Raw genomic sequence first — 20,283 nt, 5'->3', positions numbered from 1 at the left:
TAAAAGTGGGTCGCGAACTGAAAAAGGTTGGGAAGCACTGGACTACACCAAAGCTAATTGTTGACCAACACAACGGGAAAAGCAGAGTTCAAGCATTAGGCTGCATTTGAAGCAACGAAGTGGGCCATTTTGCCTTAAAAGGACCATTTTGTTTAACCACACACAACTGGGTCAGATAATAAACAGAAGCTTTTCGAGAATATGACGTGTGCTGTGAAACACACTTGTTTCCATGGCGCTTGATCAAAGCAAGGCTATCTAATCCTTGAAGTGCAAACTCTAATGCAGTGGTTCCCAACTTAAGGACTATTTACCAAATGTTGCATGCCAGCGGGTCCCTAGAAGCTTAAGTGTGACCTTGCATGAAAATTTCGGTACTTTTTCCTAAAATTATCGAATTTAAAGACCCCCTTAAAACTTTCCAAGGAATCCCTGGAGGTACGTGGCAGTGGCGGATCTAGGAGGGCGATTGCCTTCCTAAGACAAAGAAAAATAACTTTATTCATGGTGTATTTTCAGTTAGATTAATATTTACAAAGTCTAAAATCGTCCCCTCCCCCTGGGGCAACTTGCTGGATCCACCCCCGGTACGTAGACCCCACGTTGGGAACCACCGCTTTAATAAATGGGTAAATAAGTCGTAAAGGAACTACGAAAGCAGGATTAATAAATTTAAATGCGGATTGTAATAGCTGAAGGGGATACAAAGTAAGATTGACAACAATAACATTAAATTTACATTGGCATTAAAACTACCTATTGACCCAACCATGAATTCCAGACTTACCAGTCTCAAGTTATAGATAATTAGATATCGCTGAGACAAAACATTCATTTTCCTTCGTATCTAGCTTTTCTCCAGCCAAAAAAACAACGTTTTGATGTGATCCGTCAAATTACAAACTTCGTGTTCTACACCATAACATCATACGTACGCAACAACTTAAAGCACCGATGTGTCCAACCAAGATACCGACACCTTCCAAGATATACATGAAATGAGCGACGCAATTGCAAACAAGTACGTAGGAATATCGTGATAACGGAAAGTGATCACTAATCATCATCCATACAACGTCAGTTAACGTTAAAAATAACACGAGCAAACTTGCAGCTTCAAAAACTTTATGAAAAAGTTAATGGAGATGCAAATAGATCCATAGCATAAAGACTTTACTCACAGAATAAACAAACGAATGCGATGCGATAGGTCCCACATTAGCAGTGGTAGGGTTAATTTCATTGAAAAGCATTGTTACAAAAAAGAACAAGATATATAACAAAAAAGTTACTTGATATTGCGCATGCTCTTGATATGTACAACTTGAAGTATGATATGTACAACGGTACCTGAAAATGGGGGTGGGACGGAATTGCAATAATATTGTTGCCGGCCTTATGGAGACCAATGCTGCTAAGTATATTTGATGGATTATTTTTTTTATTTTTTCATGCCTAAGACCCCACGACACCTAAGTGTCTGGGTTTCAACGATAATTTTGTTGTAAAAAAGGGAATGATTCCAGGCTAACTAAAGGTGGTAGATGATTTCGTAATCTTGAGCAGCTTAAAACAGTAATGCCACTAAACACGTGGGTAAGAGCTACGGATTGGACTAGGAACACAGCATCTAGCGTTAAGACAGAAGCGGAAATCACACACAAACTGCAGACGACTTCGCAAGCTCATATACGCATTGTCACATACAAGGAGTTTAAAACCTTTGCAGCATAATAGGCCAGCCAGCAAATCAGTCCGTTTTTACATTGATTTAACGTCTGCAGACGTTGAGACAATGTAAAAACGGACTGATTTGCTGACTGGGAGCGGCCAATGAGGCCGCAGTTCTAGTGAGTTGTCAAACAGAAGTTTGATCAAATAGACCTTTATAAAAACACGAAAAAGCTTTGGCTTTGAAACAACAACACAACTAAGCGCGCAAAAGCATTTTTGCGTTGACGTAACATCTCCCAACGCTTGTTAAATGCAAGTTCCGGTTAGTAGCTGATTGCTTGTGGTTTCCTAAATCTTGGTCTACAAAAGATCGTCATTAAAGGACACAATGGAACTCTATGGTGTTATCCATTAAGCACCGTCGCATTAAGGCAAGAAGCAGCGAGCAGAAGGATTTGACAACGAATGTTTACGCAGAACTTGCAATTTCTAATGGTACTCAACAACGGACGAAACGTATGTTCAGATTTTAGGTATACAGTAAAAATCAGGCCAATACTGTAGAACAATTATCTATCAACTATTTTACGTGCCAACTGTTTCCACGCACTGCCATTTACTTCAAAGTTCACTAACAGAATGGTCGTGCTTTTCTGTTGCACATAAATTGGCACTAGTGATACATGTTGGTGGCCAAAATTAAATAATAAAATGAATGTTTTTTTTTGTATAATTTCGAAGGCATGTTTACAGGCGTGAGAATACATTCACTTTATACTTATTTATTAATGAGCTATCGGCGTCTGCTGCAACTTAAGACGTAAGGTTTCTGCTGATTTAGTTCAGCAACTCTTGACAAGGCAAAGCAGCAGTGTCTTGTACAGTGAAGATGTAAAACATCTTAACATAACGATCGGTAGTTACGGACATCCCTTAACGAACATTACCTGGTTGCACAATTGAAAGACAATTCTATGAAAAAAATTGTAAAACGCAATCATGAAAAGAAACAAGGACATCAGGCATTCACATTTTGATAACCAGCGGTGCAGCCTCCAAGCATGCGTATGCCAACGGCAGTAGACTGTGGAAGGATTAGTAGCGTTAGATGGATGCTAAGCGCTCCTGCTGCAGTTGAACACACAAAAGGCACGCTGGAAGGCAACAGAAGTTGAAATTCACCTAATTAAAATACAATTTACCTAACTATAGTTTGAGACACGAGTACGGTACTTTAAATAAAGGAACCGAACCTTGGATCAATAACATTCTAACAAAATGTACATTTGATCAGGCAGGCTTGGCAAACAGTCACCACTTCCCTTTGCCACAGAGGTGTTAGATCACAGTTACAATATCTAGCCAGAAGAATCCTGTCATTAAAGTAGACCTATTGTATGACGTATCCTTGTATCCAAGGTTTCTTTGTATCCAAAGGTATCCTTGTATTCAAGGTTTCTTTGTATCCAAGGTTTCCTTGCATCCATGTATCCAAGGTTTCTTAGTATTTGTATCCAAAGCCATCCAAAGCTATCCTTGTATCCAAGGTTTCTTTGTATCCAAAGGTATCCTTGTATCCAAGGTTTCTTCAAAACTTCATCATTTGAGTTGCGCATGTAGGTAAATGCCTTAAATCACCGACGCAGCCCAGGTTATTCCACTCACCATATGTCGCTTTACAGAGCTGCCTCTAAAGCGTGCTGTTCAACCAATTACATCTTGTTATTCCTTTCCATAATGCAGTGTGAGTGCTCATTGTGGCATTTTGATTTCTTCCCGACCTATCCGCTTGTGATCTACTGCGCAAGCAACCACGGTAGTGACATGCGGAATCAACAGCATTCCCATGTGACGCCCGACTGAAGGTCATAGGTAGAAAGTGAAAATGCTTTCACCGGATGCATTTTTTCGAGCAAATCAGTTCAACAAGGCTTCAGTGTCAGTAAACATCGCAGAGAACGGCGATATGACAGTCGGTATTATTGTCTTGAACTGACTGGCGAGAAAAACACCTTTACTGGTAAAGTTGTTCAGTTAAAAAAAATGTGCTTTTTCCATACGATCCTATGCCATCCTTATTTACATACTCTTTAAAAGGCGACAAACCGTTACAAAAATGAAGAAGCAGCATATATGTACAAAAGACGAAATCCTTAAAAGTAAGTAAATCCAAGGGGACTTGTTGGGCTTTGGGGGGTCACTTGTAGGTACGAGAAACTGGTCGGCGGGACCTCCACGGGAGGAGTTGGTAACAGATCAGCTACATCACCCAAGTCGGGAAGATACGGGTCATGGTATCCGATAGAAAAGGAGGATAACTGGTCGTTGAGAGCTGTATCTTGGCACGGGGAAGTTGGACGAGAGATGCGGGAGCTGTGTACGCGGTTATTTGAGTCATCAAATGATGGGGAGGAAATAGGTCCGCTGGAGGATGTTGAAGTAAAGCTGGATGGACTCAATCTGCTCTCGTTTTGATGGCAGAAGACTTCATTCTCGTTGCAAATTGAAACAAATCCTCCACGGGTGTTCGGGATCACTGGACTGATTGGTGATGGCGTCATCTCGTCAACTGCATCCAGTTCCTCAATAATGTCTTCCAGAAGCGTTTCTTTGTACAGTGGGTCCACCTTCACGCCAATCCATTGTCTCTCGGCGGCTTCCACAAACTCCACGTGTCTCTGATGAAGACATCGGATGGACTCAATTTGACAGAAAATCTGAAATAAAATAGGATAGATGAGCTATCACAAGGTGATTTTGGGAAAGAAATAGTAGGCTACCGTTTTGAAGATATGTTTTCAAGATTTAAGGAGTTGAAATTTCTTTTATTAATACAGTTTTTAATCAATCACGGCTTAGTGTGGTTGGTTTCAACTTCTTTTCACCAGTATTTAGAGTAAAGCATGTTGCAATAACTAAAGGCGGTGTTCAAATATCGCATAATGCGTTTAGCATTTCAGGAAAGGGGATTGCCAATCAGTCATATTGCAATATACAGACAATTGTCGGCAAAGTCATCATATTTGCAGTCATAGAAGAATCAGGGAGGGTTAAGAAAAGTGATATTTGGAAAGTAACTAACTACAGCAGAAAATCCTTCAGACATCACTGAAAATATGGGGAGATTTTTTATAAATCTTCAAAAGATATGTAATAACTTAGAACTAACATTTTCGAGCAGGACCGTTGAGTTTTCGGGATGAGAGTTGTTTAAATGGCGTTCCAGTGCTTTCAAGACGGACTCACGAAACGCCGTCAGACGCGGTTCTAGCTGACGATAACCGTGATCTGCAAAAGGTTTGTTTTATTCAAAGGGAAAGTTAATCGCATTTGCAAGAGCTTTTCTAGCAATAATACATCAACAAGTCGGCGCTTTGGCAGAGTGGTTACAAAGTATGACTGGAGTTCGAAAAAGCTTCAGTTCGACGCCTATACAGAGCACGCAGTCGTATCTTGAAAAGAGATTTGAAAAGATACTTTATGATTTTTGTCATACCAGTCTTAAAACCGAATTGACATGAAGAAATATCGAATACCAATCTGCCACACAGAAGTTTTGACCCGACAATGAAATTTAATTGTTTGTCTTGATAATTTAATTAAAACTCTCATGGTACAAGCAGAAAGGTTAGGTTACATGAACTACAAGACGAAGAAGCTTTGACATCGAAATTAGGTTCTGAAAATTTATGCACGTACCATTGATAAGCAGTACGCAGCTGAGAAGTGCAAGCTCCTCTTCCGTGAGTCGTACTGAGGCGAGGAAGTAGGCCACTTTGAAAACTTTCTCCAGCAAGAATCTGCAGCCTGAGGATCATGTTTATAACTCAAGAACAAAATCTACGGGCAATTTTTCCGAACCATAAACAAATGATCGACAAGCAACATATGTTTCTCAGCAGTCGATCAGTGTAGCAAGAGTTGACAGCGATAGACATGTGTCTCGTCCATGTGATTGGACTCATCAGTATCGCACCACTGAATTCATGCCACAGAGCTGTCGACCGCTGCTGCTAAGAAATATTGTTTGAAAAAGTCTTGATGGCTAGCGTGGAGGCTACACCGGTATGTTAGCGAAACGCAATGCTCGCTGTTCTACAGTGAGTAGCCAGCCTTGTGTTGACGCCAGTCAGATCGCTCCTATACAAATAACGCATCGGCATTTTGATTGCGGATTGTTTGTTTATGGTTCCAAAACTACTTTCTTCGAAAGCTATACCTCTTCTATACACCAGCATGATTAAAACGCATCGAATGCTACACTGGTGAACACATGGACGCGTATCCGGGACCAGAACAATTGCATGAAGTTAAAAGCATTTCGTATCAAGTTCAATGTAAAGTCAGAATCTATTTCTACTTCTCACACCAATTTTCTTTTAATATAATTTTAGTAAAGAAGTGACTTTCTTCAACCATAGACAGAAAAAACAAGCAACCACAATGGGCTAACATGTGTGTGTATGGCCGAAAACGTTCGTAGTTTATAGTTTATGTTCATTGTTCACTATGTATTATGTTAAATGCCGTGTTGTTGCTTGGTTTTATCTGTCAATTTTCTTTTAGTGGTACAACTCTCAAACGCTACATTTTATGGAAAAAAACATGTTTTTGTATGCGCTCTAAACTGATCACACAATGAAGTCCAGAAAATAACAGTCATTCTCTATTTAGTTCCATACCTAGTTTTGTGAATATGCTGATAGGAAGGAATCGATCTCCAAACAGGACTGTGTTGTTGCGAAGGTCAAGCACACGCGACAGGCGGACCACTAGAATCTCCAGGGTCGCTGCAGAAAATAAGAAATCAACAATCGTCGCGGTTGATTGCATCCGGTTGTTGCCAAGACAACGATGGATAGTGACGTGAAACAAAAACATTCAAACGCAAACTAGCTAGCAAGCAAAATCCGCTCTTTTAGAAATTAGCTTTCAACGTCTGCTCTAAATCAATTTGAAAAGGGCGAATCTTGCTTGCTGGGTAGATGCAAATTTAAATAAAATTACTTGGAAGTTAACATTACTTCGATCCTGCTTTCATAAAACAAGTGTCAGTAAAAGAACTTTTAAAGTTAAAGATAATCGGACATAAAGCAAAGTTACCGCTCTTTAAGAATATGATCTGGCGGCTTTTAGCCTCAGCAAAGGCGCGGATATCTTTGGCGAATTCAATGATATGTTTGATGACAACTCCAATTTTCCTAGTACTCGAGTTGAACAGCGACACCTTATCCTGAAATGTGCAAACAAAGTTTAACAAGCGGTCACGCAGCTACGGACGAGGCCGATCAACCAAGTGGACACCTTGAAGCCGAACCCTGTCCGCATCGCAACACCCATGATTTTACATTAATTCAACTTTTGCAATTTACTTTTGAATCAATGTTTGATCAAAAACAGACAATCCAAAATCTTCATAAGAAAATGATGAAGTTGAAGACATACAACAATTTTTCTCAAGCAGTTTCTGATCAAGTTCCTGGAGTTTTAGCGTTTCTTTTTGGGTCATGTACTCATGTCCACTTATTTATGGCATTTTCCCGATGTGGAAGTAGGCCAGATGCATTGACACTAGTTACGCATTATGCGATAGATACTCACAGAATCCGAGTGGTTTAATTTGGAATACTTTGGGTCATGGTCGACAATCATTGCACTTATTTCTTCAGCAGTGTAGTTGCATGTCTTCATGTGAGCAGAAATGACGTTTTGCTCTATCTCGTCTGTAACAAGAATTGTATAATATCGATCATCAATAAAACGAAAGAAACTAAATTAATCCAATGGAAACTTCATGCCAATTCACGCACCAGTGGTGTAGATAGCTGCATGATCTTGAGAAAATACTTGTGCTACAACAACTTGCAACTGAAGGAACGGGGAAGAGAGTCGGACAATGACGGTTGCCAATTTAGTTTCGTATCTGCAGCGGATGCTATTGCTTGGCTCAACCGCTTTTGGATAAACGACAATCATGTAATTTCTCTTACCTTCATTAAGATACGACAACCCCTCAATGAACACCTTGTTTGCAGGCGAAACAGGAGTGGTCAGGTCCAATGACGTCGTAGGAGAGGATGGCATCTCGACGCCACTGCACTCTCCCAGGACTGCGTCTACCTCTCGTGACATGCTCTCTTGGGCTACCTTCGTCATTCGGCCAAGTTTTACACCTAATGATTGGCAAAAAAGACTTACAAATTCTTGCCATTCCGAAATTAATGGACAAAACCAAGAGCTATAGACAAACAGTTCAACAGGCAAACTCTTTAAGTGAAAGCGTTCAACAAAGCGAACTCTCTACCAAAGCTTTGTCAAAACCAAGAAGAGCATAGACAATAGTGATAAGGGCAATCAAACAGTATAAGCAAGAGGAAAAACACAGACCCGCCAACATAAGGCTTCGAAACGGAGATAATAATTGAATCAAAAGAGTATATATATATATAGTTTCCTTTCGAATGTCAGCTTTGGTGATGACAGCAACGTACAGTATGTCCAGATACTTTTGCCATTCAAACACAAAGATACAAGAAACAACATGACAAACTTATCAATATTCTACGTGGCGCATTTATGTCATATTAAACGCAAGAGCTTTGGACCAACTTGAATTCAACATGTGTTATACAATCCTTTGTCTGTGTTCATTCGACCATGCCAAATGCATTGGCTTGAAAGCCTGGTATGAATCATCGCAAGATGCGACGAAAAATGCAGCAGAATACAGAAGACAAACGTTAAAGGGAAGATAGCTACGGTGTCTTATGCTTGGTTTCTCTTCTGTTTCTAAAATCATAGTTTGAAAAAGCTTCTGTTCTTTGCAATGAACAAAATGTTCATTTGAATGTTGTATAAACAAAAAACATCTTTGTCACTATCACAAGAGCGGTAAAAGTCTAGTTGGCATATCAATCGACTTTTACATTGATTCAACGTCTGGGGCAAATATCCTCGATTTTTAAAATGCATAGCAAGATAAGATTTTATATGACGATAATGACGACCGTATTCGTGTTGTGTTAGTAATGGGCATGACAGTGCTTGGTAATGTATTGCCACATACCTTCTCTTCCCATGCCAGCTTCCAAGCATTTTTGAAACCGACAGGCCTGACATTTGTTTCTTGTTGCTCTGGTGATTTTGTTGCGGCAAAAGTTCTTATGCTGGCATTCGTATTGGACATTCTTCAGTAGGCTTCGGCGGAAAAAGCTCTGAAAAGCGATTAATAATAGTAATAAAAGAACAACATCGGAACGTAAATCATAGGAAACTTTTTCCGAATGACTTTTTATCTTGTCAATTCACAAACGCGGCCCCAACGTTTGCATTCAGAAATTTTTTTTTGAATAATTGTTAAGTCTACAAACCTCTACATTTCTTACAGTAATTCTGAATAAAAACTTTGTAAAATCACTACTTATATTTAAATGTTAGCATTTATCCTAAATTCGAGTCTCCTACAAGTCAGCAGTTGTGAACTGAGCAAGCGACAACTAAGCAAGTGACAACTGAGCTAGCAACATTTCAGCAAGTGGCTGAAGTTAGTAAATGATAAAACTGAGTAAGTAACAACTGAGTAAGCCATAACTTGGCATATCACAAGGCAGCAAATTCAGTTTAGCAAGCGATGATCAAGCAAGTCCGACGTGAGCACGCAAATCTGATTCACTGACTTGGCAGCAGCTGAAATGTAATTGCTAAGTAGAGGCACTTGCTGAGTTGTCGCATGCCGAGTCGTCCGACGACCTTAAATTCAACACATTCGCAAACACCTCGGTCGTCGTAGACCTCAGATCGGCAACCACTGCTGTACAAGAAAAACATTTAAATGCAATGGCTTAACTACTAGGCACAAAATTTCATGATTTCATTCTTCGGCGTCATGGTGCTGGTATGTGGGATTAAAATGGTCCAGCTACACAATGCGATGTACGGTGTTGTATACGCATGCCAATGACTGGGAAAAAATGAATAAATTTAGTGAAGCTTTGAAACGTGATTATTTTTTTGGGTAGTATTGTTAAGGTAGATGTCTGTAACCTAAGCTGTCTCAGAGATCTTCGCATTAAAGTGAGATCTAAGTAAAAACTGAAAAAAAAACGACAAACACAGCGTGTTCTCTACCAAAGTGCACGTTTAGACAATTATATTTAGAATAACTATGTGTTTTCGTGTGGGCTCACTGCTCCCACCAAATCGAAGAAAAATCTACTCCAACATATCGAATTAATTTGTAATGCAATGAGCTAACGAGCAAGTCAAAACTGGAACGACGACGTAAAGCAAACAAGCCAAAACACAGTGAAGATTGTTTAAGATTGCGACAGCAAAATCAACACAAAAGCAGTTCAAGCTTCGTATTCGCTATCTGTCGTCCGACAATTCATGGGCAAAAGATAAGCCAGATTACAAAAGGATTTGCACGGTATGCAAATAGCGGCACACCGAGCGTGCTGGATTTTTTTAAACTTGATCATCATGAACGTCAACTTAGGTCAAAGCAACGAAAATCAATACGCTTATTTTTAAGCTATTGAATTTCAACGCTACTTGAATTTACAGCGTGTTCCGTAGCATGAGCGCTTATTAAACTGCCTTTGTTTGCGCCATGCAAACTTTATCTGGCGTTGAGTGAAAACCTATGTATCTAACAATCGACAATGAGCTTACAAGGATATAATTGATCCAGAACTTATAGATGCACGTCATTCAAAGAGAATTATGCCAATGATGTTAAAAACCGAAGGCTGTTGTTCTCGCTTAGAAATAAAAATAACCACAGTGCTTATAAACAACCACGACCTAAAGCTGTGGCTACACCAGTGAAACACTAAGCATAACAAGTTTTGGAAAACTATTTGAGAAAAAAAACCTTCAAGTTGAAATTTATTGCATTTTTACAAATATGTTTAGATTCTTGGCGAAGGCTTAAGTTAAGCCGAAAACGTTTGACTGTTGAACTATGCAAAAAACTATGTTAAACTATTTGTAAAATATATTGTTATAATGCTCAACCCTGTTGTATTGTTGTATCTTGCCTGTCTTTGGTACAAGAAAGCAAACTCTCTCCCGAAACTACATTTGAGAAAAAGCTTTGAAGGCTTTTAATATTTTGATATATTGTGGTAACATTTGTTTGTGCTTTTAAAAGCATTTCTGACATTTGTGACTCCTCCAACGTGAGTATGGAATAAGAAAACCGTCTTTTTTAGCATCATCAAGAATATTCGGCATTGTTCCCACTCGTGGGGGTGGCCAATTCTTTCGTCGCAGCGATTGCCTTTACTCCATTTCTTATGATTTTCATTGTTAATCAACCGAGAACAGTTTTTGTAGCAATACTTCAACTTCATAAGCGAGCTATGTCAATGGTTTGAAAGAGTGGCCAGTCATTCATTATTTCAACAACATGTTACGTTTTCCTATTGTAAAATAAGCCCAACTAATACACTAGAAGAGCGTACACTATCATGTTATTGAATTAAATGCCTGGCTAACAGTCTCATTCAAATTAAAGTTATGGACCATGATAATTGCTTACCCAGTGTGTTTATTGATCATGTCACTATGACTAAGTCGTGGTGTTAGGAGTTAGCTAGGATTATCTCATGCATGCTCATTAGAAACTCAAGTTAAACTATCAGGACTTCCAGCGTGATATAAAATAAGGTGGATAAGAACACCTGTTTATTGCTGTATACACTCGATTGTTAAGTGCATGAACCGGACTTTACTATGAAGCTTGTGGATTCTGCATACGTTAAGAAGTCATGAAACTGTTACTACTCAATCATCAGTACACAACCGAACAGTAATGTCATGACATTCTACAAATGAGCACTTTGTGTACCATGTCAGCAAAAGTTGCCGTTTTTATACTGTCTCAGCACAGTTAGGTAACAGTGTCAAAATAGCAACTCTTCCAGCAGAGTGCTAAGTAAATCATAAAAACTTCACCTACCTTGCAACCTTCACAGCTGCACACACCATAGTGTTTTCCTGAGCATTTATCCCCACATATTTTGCAGGGGATAAGCGAAATCAGCTCTGGAACACAAAAACATGTGAATAATATCTTGATTGTGGTGCATACTATAGACAATATATACCGATACACAGCGCAGAGGTAGAAAAATAAGGGCAACACCTTACAAATTAAAAGTTGAAAAAAAGTGTTAAAATGTCTTAAAATACCAAAACTTAGGCTCTGTCTTAGTACCCTGATATTACAAAAAGAAGCACATACGGTAATTCATATATACAAAAACAATATATATATATTAGACATTCAATAAATTTGAATAAAAAAGCACAGAAATCAAATGCGAAAACTACCTGAACTAATAGCTTTCAGCTTTAGTATTAAAATTGAAACAAAAACTACCATCCACTTTAACATCAATCGAAGATGAGAATAGTTTAGTTTACTAAATATGCAATCATACATATAGGCCACTGTAATCAGATTCCTTGCTTCAGACTGAAAAGAGAGTTGATGAAGTTACTGTGATATATCGTACGCAACAGATATACATACACAACAACATATAATATGTTCTTTATGAGAAGATACTTGTTTCAAATATCACCACAAAACACATGTACCAGTAAATCAAAAGTGCACAACACTCATTGCATTTCTAGATTGGGCTATTGAAAGCACAAGGAAAGTAGTGCCGCTTTCTTCTGTAAACACAGCACTGACAAACTTTTGTATGAATGGTTTTGAGTTTGCACTTCATTGTGGCTGTCAATATTTGCACAATGGCCTTTGTTAAACACAAGTGTTTGCTAAATGAATCATTACACAAAGAATATGGAAAGCATGTCTTTAACTAGAATATTGTAGTATCGAGTGCACATCACACTGCTGTTGCCATTGTAAAGTCCAAAACTGTACGGTACAATAAGCCTTAATAAAAATTATCTCTTGTCAAAGTTGCTTTAACTTTTTCATTTTGATGTTTCGTTTTGTCATCACTAAACAAAAAAAGCCATTGGCATTACCTGGAATAATGTAAAATGTTACAAGTCTTTTTTGAAGGCTTAAAGCACAGTGAAACTATAATTTAAAATAAACAAAACAAAGAGCTGTACCTTTACAGCTTTGTTTTAAAACCTTTTAGTCAAAGGCTCCAGGCCTACCTAAGAGTCTGTCATCACCAGCAACACAATGTCCCAAGCTAACTATCAAGGCAGATTTGAAGCAGCAGTTACTGGTAGGCCTACTTGATAAATGGGGTCTGCTACTAAAATTCGGTGAGTCCGATTCGGTGAGTTCCTAACCTCTAACCCCTAAACCTAACCCCAAACCCAAAAACGGCAATGATAATTAGGCTACGGTACCCGATAATTAAAAAAAAAATGAAAAAATTCCACATTAAGGGATCGGACTCACCGAAACGGGCCGTTCCGTGATAAATGGATCGTGCTTTCTAGGTACAAATGTTTGCAAAATTTACTGTAGTTGTAATGTATGCAGTCTTTAAAATACGACAATTACTAATTACTTAAAAACATAAAAGATAAAATTACTTTTAGCTTTTTCCATGTTCCACTTTCAACCATCAATGCATATAGACAAAATATCACACCTATGTAAAGTCTGAAAAATTAAATAAAGCCTTGTTACTAAGCAACTCTCAGTTGTATAGCTAATATGTCGGTGATCAACATGTATCATCCTATCAATAGTTTAAATAATTTCTCACACTTCCACAAACAATTTCATTAAAAATCAAAATCAGAAGGCAAGAAAGGAAAGAAAAATTCCTTGTTAGATCACTAAAACTGTTTTTACTTCATCCAATCTTTATCCAGAAAATGTGCATTGTGCAATGTGCAGGCATTAAATCAATGTAAAACAAGTTTCTTGCTGGTGGTTGCAAGATAGATAGTATAAACATGTGGATATAAAAACTACCCAGTTTCGTGGTTAAGATGACGACTGTGGAGTCGGTGGAATTTTGGCATGTCCAAAGACAAAGTCGTTAAAAAAACGGTCGACTCCGGATTGATAAAAAACGATAAACATATCATACTTTTTCAAAATATACTTTCTTATTCTATCTAATGGGTTCCAAACCTTTAGCAAAATGTAAAAGTTTCAGTTTTTGTCAGTTTTGTGAAAGCCGCCATTTTAACTTTGATTACAAATTCCGGGGCTTTGAGCTGAGTTACATCTTAGGCACTATAGGCAGGTATGGACAAACCACAGCCCTTTGAATGCTCTACGATGTGAGCAGACCAGTCAAAGGGGATCAGACAGCTAAACATTTTTTTACTGAAATCAACCGCAGTACGGTTCACCCAAAATGAAAAACCACATAGGCTAAATCTTGATACAAAAAATGTATAGAATTGGCTGTATAACAGTTGAGTTGTTTTTATTTCTGACCATCACAGCAAAAACAATAGAGAAAAAAGTAGAAGCGACAAAACGTAAAAATATTAAAACGTGCTGGAGATCGAAACAAACTTAAAAACAAAATTAAGAACTTGAAAGAAATGTGGCACGATCGCAATCACTCGTATTGCTCTCATGTATACAACGACTACAGTATTCCATTTTAAAGTTGAGACCCAAAGTGAGTGGATGACTACCTTGCAAAGTATTTGTGAGTTTTAGTAAAGAAGCACGTAATTGTGAAAAAGGTGTTTTTCATTGTTTTCACCTGTATTTTTCCGGGCTATCAGCTCAAGGCTGAGTACTCACTACTCACTCGAACAGAATGTGACGTTGCTTCAACGATTGATGACATTGAATCAGCATAACAAAGGTGAACTCTTCGCTAAGAATCGATGAGAGTACAGTACAGGTACTTTTACACTAGTCACGTGCAACTTAGTTCAAGTCTTACGTCACAATATCTGGGTTTGATCTCTGAGTAATATTGATAAGGCACGGTTGGTTACAAAATTTGTTAAGTTTTGGTATACAGTAAGAAAGAAAATGCCGAGGAAAAATTCACTGTCGCTCACAAGTCACGCAAAAAGAAACCTAAAGAAAAACGCCTAGTGAAACTTTACACAGCAGAAAATACTAGCGTTAGTGTAGGAGTTTTCCGACTTGTGTCCAGAGCATTGTGACGCAAGTAGCCACAAGACCTCATTCGGAGGAAGTTGTGCGGCGTATTAAACAGCTACACGGCGCTTTGACTTTTCAAGCACACGTTGTTGGTCTGATGACAGCCTTTCAGAGTGGCTTCGCTGAAATTTTAAGAAGCCTTCTAAACCATCGCTCTATCTTTCTCAAATGGTGAAAAATTATCAAGATAGAGTGGTTAAGCATGACGATCAACACTACAACAAGTGTGTCCGCCGTGAGACTTAATTTGTCTGCCGTTATAGCTGCTCAGACCGGACACGTTTGTCCGCCATCAACAAAAACGAATTTAGAGGCCTGTATTATATTAGTTTTTGAAACAATCTGCCGGACTTGGGTAGTTTTTTTTTGTCTACAGTTATCCGACAAAAATACCTGTATCTATAGGTCAGTCACCGCCGGTTGCATCAACACAGCACTCTATTCACAAAAAAAAACTTGCACAACAAAACAATCTCACATGACTGCCTTTGAAAATAATAAAACGGCAATAACACATTTTTTTTCTTCGTGACTTGTTCATAAAAGACCTGTATGCAATATTTAACTTACATTGTTAAAAAGGACGTACATTTAAAGTTTGTCTGGGCGTCATGTTAAAAAGGTATGCCACTAATCTTAGTCACTATTCTGTCACCTTGAGAGGTATCTGATAATTACAAATGTATTACAAAGCAACAGCACATATTTTTATTTCAACTATATACATTTTAAAGTAAAAAATCGCAAAGCCTTCATTGCATAGTTTTGTTGCCTGCTATATTTCAACCAAAAAAAAATTCTGTCTAAGTGTCCATTAATTAATTAGTTCAAAAAACATCCAAATCATAATTTACTGCTGTAAAAAACTGGGAAATATGCTGTTGTTGTAAAGCAGACTTAAACAGATAATTTTTTAATTCAAAGTGAAACACTATCACCAATGTTCGATAAGGCACATGATTATATAAAGCAATGTAAACATTTTGCATAGCCCAGCCAAATATAAAGTGTTCCAGATCTACCGTAGCTACTTCCGAATGTTTAATAATGGAGCAATAGCTTCAGAAAACTATTTCACACAACAATGTATAATTGTATATGCATAATAGTTTCATAAATATAAGAAAAGTGACTACATTTATAGCGCCATAAATATATAGGTAATCATTCCCCAAATATTTTTTTCATTTTATGTAGCCTAGCCAAGATGCTAATTGTTAACCCAGCTAGGTCTACAGCAACCACCCAAGAGAATACCATACATCATTCTTTCATGACACAATAATAATAATCGTGTTTTTATTTGCGCCCATTGCGATAACATACAGTACACTGCAATCACAGATGCAATACAACAGATAACAGGAAGCAGCGAAGGGACATATAGTCTTTGAGTCAGCTGCTTCCTTTATTTTGGCTTACCATTAAGTGTCTTTGCCGAGACACAGCCGCGTGCTCTGGAGCGGTATTGAACCCACGTCCTTTCGAACGTCGTGCAGATGTTCTCACCACTCGGCTACGCAGCCACAACTGCACCTTACTGTGATGATTAAGGCTACAATCAGATAATTAAGTAACCTAACTTTGCTACGTAATACTTCAAAATATAGTGCCCACTGCCCACGTATGGGGAAACTTTTCAAACTCATTAGTATGCACAAAAGTTGCTTTAAAAGCATGGTTTGGGAAAATATTGCTGTGAAGAACTAGACTATCTTAAGTGGATTTTTTTAACAATAAACTATTAAAAATCAGGTTTGAACTTTTATGGTTCTACAGGTTAGCTAGATTTACAATGTGAAAGCAAAGGAGTACGTACCAGTACGGTACCGTATATTTCAGCAAGTCTTTTGTTTAAACAGGTGTTGCATTTCTACCTGTTCGTATAGTATAGATTAAGAATAAATTTTGTGTCAACCACATCATTGCTTTTATAAGAACTTGTTCAATGAAGTGTCACAACAAAAAACTAAAAATAAAACCGCCAGTTCAGCACTTGCAGAATGCACTAATGCAGCCATGTCTTGCAGCTGCATCAATTGTTCAAAACTTTCAGAGTTGCCAATTCCTAGTTTTAGTTTGTGTCATTTTCCTCTCAGGCGTTTGAATAGAATATATTTTTCGTACTCAAATTAGTAATTCATAAAAATTTTGGGTGCAAAAACCAGCAATTGAAAGTTTATGAAATATTTCAAAACAAAAAATACAAACTCTAAAAATAGCATCAACCTGCCAATAAATGAAATAAAAAAAAGCCTACTGTTAATTTGTTTGTAACCTTTTTCAACGGACGCTGTGCGCTTCCTCTTTTTTAACCAAGAAAACTTTACCTTGGTTGGAAAAGATTTCGACAGTAGACATTATTTCTCCGCGAGAAATGAAAAATGAAGAAGGTCTTAACATAGAGAAAACAAGAAGTGAATTTCACTTTACCTTAGGTTAAGAGCCCGACTTTTTGAACGACAAAACACCAAGATCAAGAAGAAAATATTTCATTTGAAAATTTTTTTATAGAACTTTACTTTTTGCAGTTTCACATAGACTTCTTGAAAAGGCTTTAAATTAATAGGCTGAAGTGGTTTTCAACTTTTTTGCTTTGGCAGACCCCTTTTAGTGCCCTCGAAGCGTTCGCAGACCCATAAAAAATTAGTAGGTTATCTGAAATTGTAGTAGGCCACCGACTACCGTAGCCTATATCGCGTCTCCTCAAGGAAACAAATATTTCATAAGTTTCGAAGCAATACGCTTAAAACCAGTGGCGTAGCCAAGGGGGTGGTTTGGGGGGTTACAACCCCCCTTTGGCACGCGTGTGACGTCACGATATTGAGAATGATGCTTTCAATCTCTTTATGCTTGATAATGACGCTTCCAGTCTAAAAAAAAAATTGCTTAATTTTAAACAAAACTGCATTAAAAGAGAAAGTTTTGCCAATACCAAACACTTCTAGCAGGAATTAGCAACAAGAAAACATAGGGTAGACACTTTTACGTATTGCACTGCCCGAAAAGGTAACCGCAACCATGCGTGACATACGACATCGCTGACGTTGGTAGCGCTATCATGCGTGACATGACTCAACACGTGATTAACTGGTCGTCTTTATCGAAAGATGTTGATACAAAGAAATTTAACTGCATGCATCGCCACAACCAACGTTGCCTAATGGTTAGGGCAGAGGAGTAATAATTTCGATTGCATGGGTTCGATTCCCACCCTCTGCCAATACTATTTTTTCTTCTTCAACTGAACTGAGTGCAAGAAGAATCGTAGTGACTGCAAACAATGGAGTTTATGAGAAAAGTTGTGACTAAAACACCAGTAATGTCATATACGATACGCATGGTTGCGGTTGCCTCTTCGGGCAGTGCAATACGTAAAAGTGCCTATCAAAACATAGAGACTAAAGCTGGGTTTAGACTACGTGCGTTTTCCGTGCGTAAGCACTCCGACAATACGCATCGCTCGATCCATCACACACAAGTGATTGGGACCGTTTACATTGCGTACGTATTTCGTGCGTTAGGTCTCAGACAATCGCAAGCCGTCGCAAGCGATCCGAACTGAGTGGAAGCTGAAGCTGTCGCAACCAAGGATGCCAGACCTTGGTTTTTCCACCTAGATCTGGGTTTTTTTGACCACATCTGGGTTTTAAGTTTTTTTATTTCAAATTTAGGTAAATCTAGGTTTTTTTGGTTTTTAACTTTGTACAGAGCTTGCACGGTATTAAGGCACTGGGATCTTCGATAAATGGTCCACACTGCAACACAAAAATGATAAGGTAGCCTACTGGTAATGTTTTTTTGCATCAGCTACTGCAGTCAGTGAGGTAGCCTACAGGATGCTAAAGAAATGATCCAACTTTATGAAAATGTGGATGACTAAAAATTGGAGTAGTACAACTATTTGTGTTACTGAACATTTACTTATTGTGAATTTGAGTTATTCTTTTCAACATTATGTTCAAATGAAAAAGGCTAAGCAGGGTTTATTGCTAAGTAGGCTACCAAGTTATCGTAGTTGTACACCAAGCAGTAAGCAGGCATGATGATTCTCCTCAGCCGCAGTCTACAACTCACACAGCAAAAAGTTTAGTTCAAAAGTCAAAACTAACCTTATTGGTTTTGTCTAGTCAGTTTTAGAAATTTTGGTTAAACACGCACTGAACCTTGCTAGCTAGACGCTTTACCATAAAGGTAATTTTGAACCAAAATCTTTGCTGTGAGCCCATATAGGCCTACCAAGCTCTTGTTTTTGTATATAGTTATATTACATATATATTAACTACCATACCAACATAAGCATGTACCGTATATTGTATAATTAAATCAAATATAGTTATTAATTACTATATTTGATTTAATTTGCTCTGCTTTGCTTTTTTGCTTAGCATTGAGCACTTTTTTGTAGTATTGATAGTTTTCATTGTTTTTTTTGTATAATTATATATATTATATAGGCTACGTGTTACTATTTGTAGCTTTCTGAGGCTTCTGTGTAATGATTTAAAAATGGTGCTGAAAGCGCACGCAGGTTTTTTTAACCGCTTTACTACATATTTTCTGGACCTGGGTTTTTTTTGCCTCATCTGGGTTTTTTTTAGCACACAATCTAAGTTTATTGGAAATTTGTCGCTGGCATCCTTGGTCGCAACGAATCCTAGGTCGCGTATTTGCTAAGTCAGTCTAGGTAGTTTTGCGAAAAAACACCGAGGTAGGTTAGTTTTTTGTGAAGTATTGATAGAAAAATTTCTTTTTACATCAAAAGTGACTTGTTGGGCAGATTTTGCTGAAGTTTAGACTTTTTGAAAGGGTTTTATTGTATATTTAAGCAAGATAGATGCCTCTCAGTAGGCTAGTGTTTTTCTTCGTCAAACTTAATTTATTTTTACATTCTTCAAGGTTTAGGCCACTGTTTTGAACTTTATTTTCGATAGATTGTTACACATAAAAAAATCTAGGCTATGATTATGAAACTTATGTTATGAAAGTTATGAAGTAAATCAACCAGTGATCACCATGCTTATGTCATTATGAGAGCCTACCATAACCAGAAGGTGAGTAAAATGACTAGTTGACTATCAAGTTCCTACTACCTAAATGTTATTTTAAAGTATGAAGCTAATGATCATACCAAATAGCCTACCTATTCTATATTTGGAAGTGCTGATTATTTCACTTAAACCATTATGGTTTTGCCACCTTTTCTTTTTGCTGGCTTTATTGCTGTTTGGTTGTTGAATCTTTATCCTCTGACTGAAAAATCCTTGATAGGTTATTCCTGGTAGTTGCGCATGCCGGTACTTGTAGAGGCTTTTGACACAATATCGCTTGATTTGCGTTTCAACAAAGAAAAATGAATTCAATTGAAGGCATATTTAACATTTAAAAGTCATCGCAAACATGCTAGTTATGTCCAGTGGCAGATCTATAAAAATATTTGGGGGGACACCAAAGTTTAAAACAAATGAAAATTTGTAATACAACATAGACAATACAAAAGTTCTGAGATGCTTGCCCCC

General features: G+C 37.9%; 1 protein-coding gene across 1 annotated transcript; it reads right to left on the bottom strand.

Annotated features, from left to right (window-relative positions):
* Nucleotides 1-3,827: 3,827 nt before the first annotated feature.
* LOC145771831 (nuclear receptor ROR-alpha A-like) lies at nt 3,828-13,284 on the bottom strand. The gene is made up of 10 exons (XM_082583563.1): nt 13,213-13,284; nt 11,639-11,724; nt 8,741-8,888; nt 7,665-7,847; nt 7,276-7,397; nt 6,778-6,907; nt 6,357-6,464; nt 5,374-5,481; nt 4,844-4,962; nt 3,828-4,391 (listed from the first exon to the last, which is right to left on the bottom strand). The coding sequence occupies exons 1-10, from the start codon at nt 13,226-13,228 to the stop codon at nt 3,828-3,830; spliced, it is 1,584 nt and encodes a 527-aa protein (XP_082439689.1). The 5' UTR covers nt 13,229-13,284.
* Nucleotides 13,285-20,283: the final 6,999 nt, after the last annotated feature.

The sequence above is a fragment of the Aplidium turbinatum genome, chromosome 6 (genome assembly GCF_918807975.1).
Source record: "Aplidium turbinatum chromosome 6, kaAplTurb1.1, whole genome shotgun sequence".
Classification (NCBI taxonomy): domain Eukaryota; kingdom Metazoa; phylum Chordata; class Ascidiacea; order Aplousobranchia; family Polyclinidae; genus Aplidium; species Aplidium turbinatum.
This window is presented reverse-complemented; position numbering and strand designations above follow the sequence as displayed.

Bases quoted from the DNA above. Each gene is read 5' to 3' on its own strand.
- LOC145771831 (XM_082583563.1), bottom strand. The intron at 6,908-7,275 runs GTGAGTATCTAT...TGCACATTTCAG, and splicing joins AATTAAACCACTCGGATTCT to GATAAGGTGTCGCTGTTCAA. The intron at 4,392-4,843 runs GTTAGTTCTAAG...ATTTTATTTCAG, and splicing joins CAACGGTCCTGCTCGAAAAT to ATTTTCTGTCAAATTGAGTC.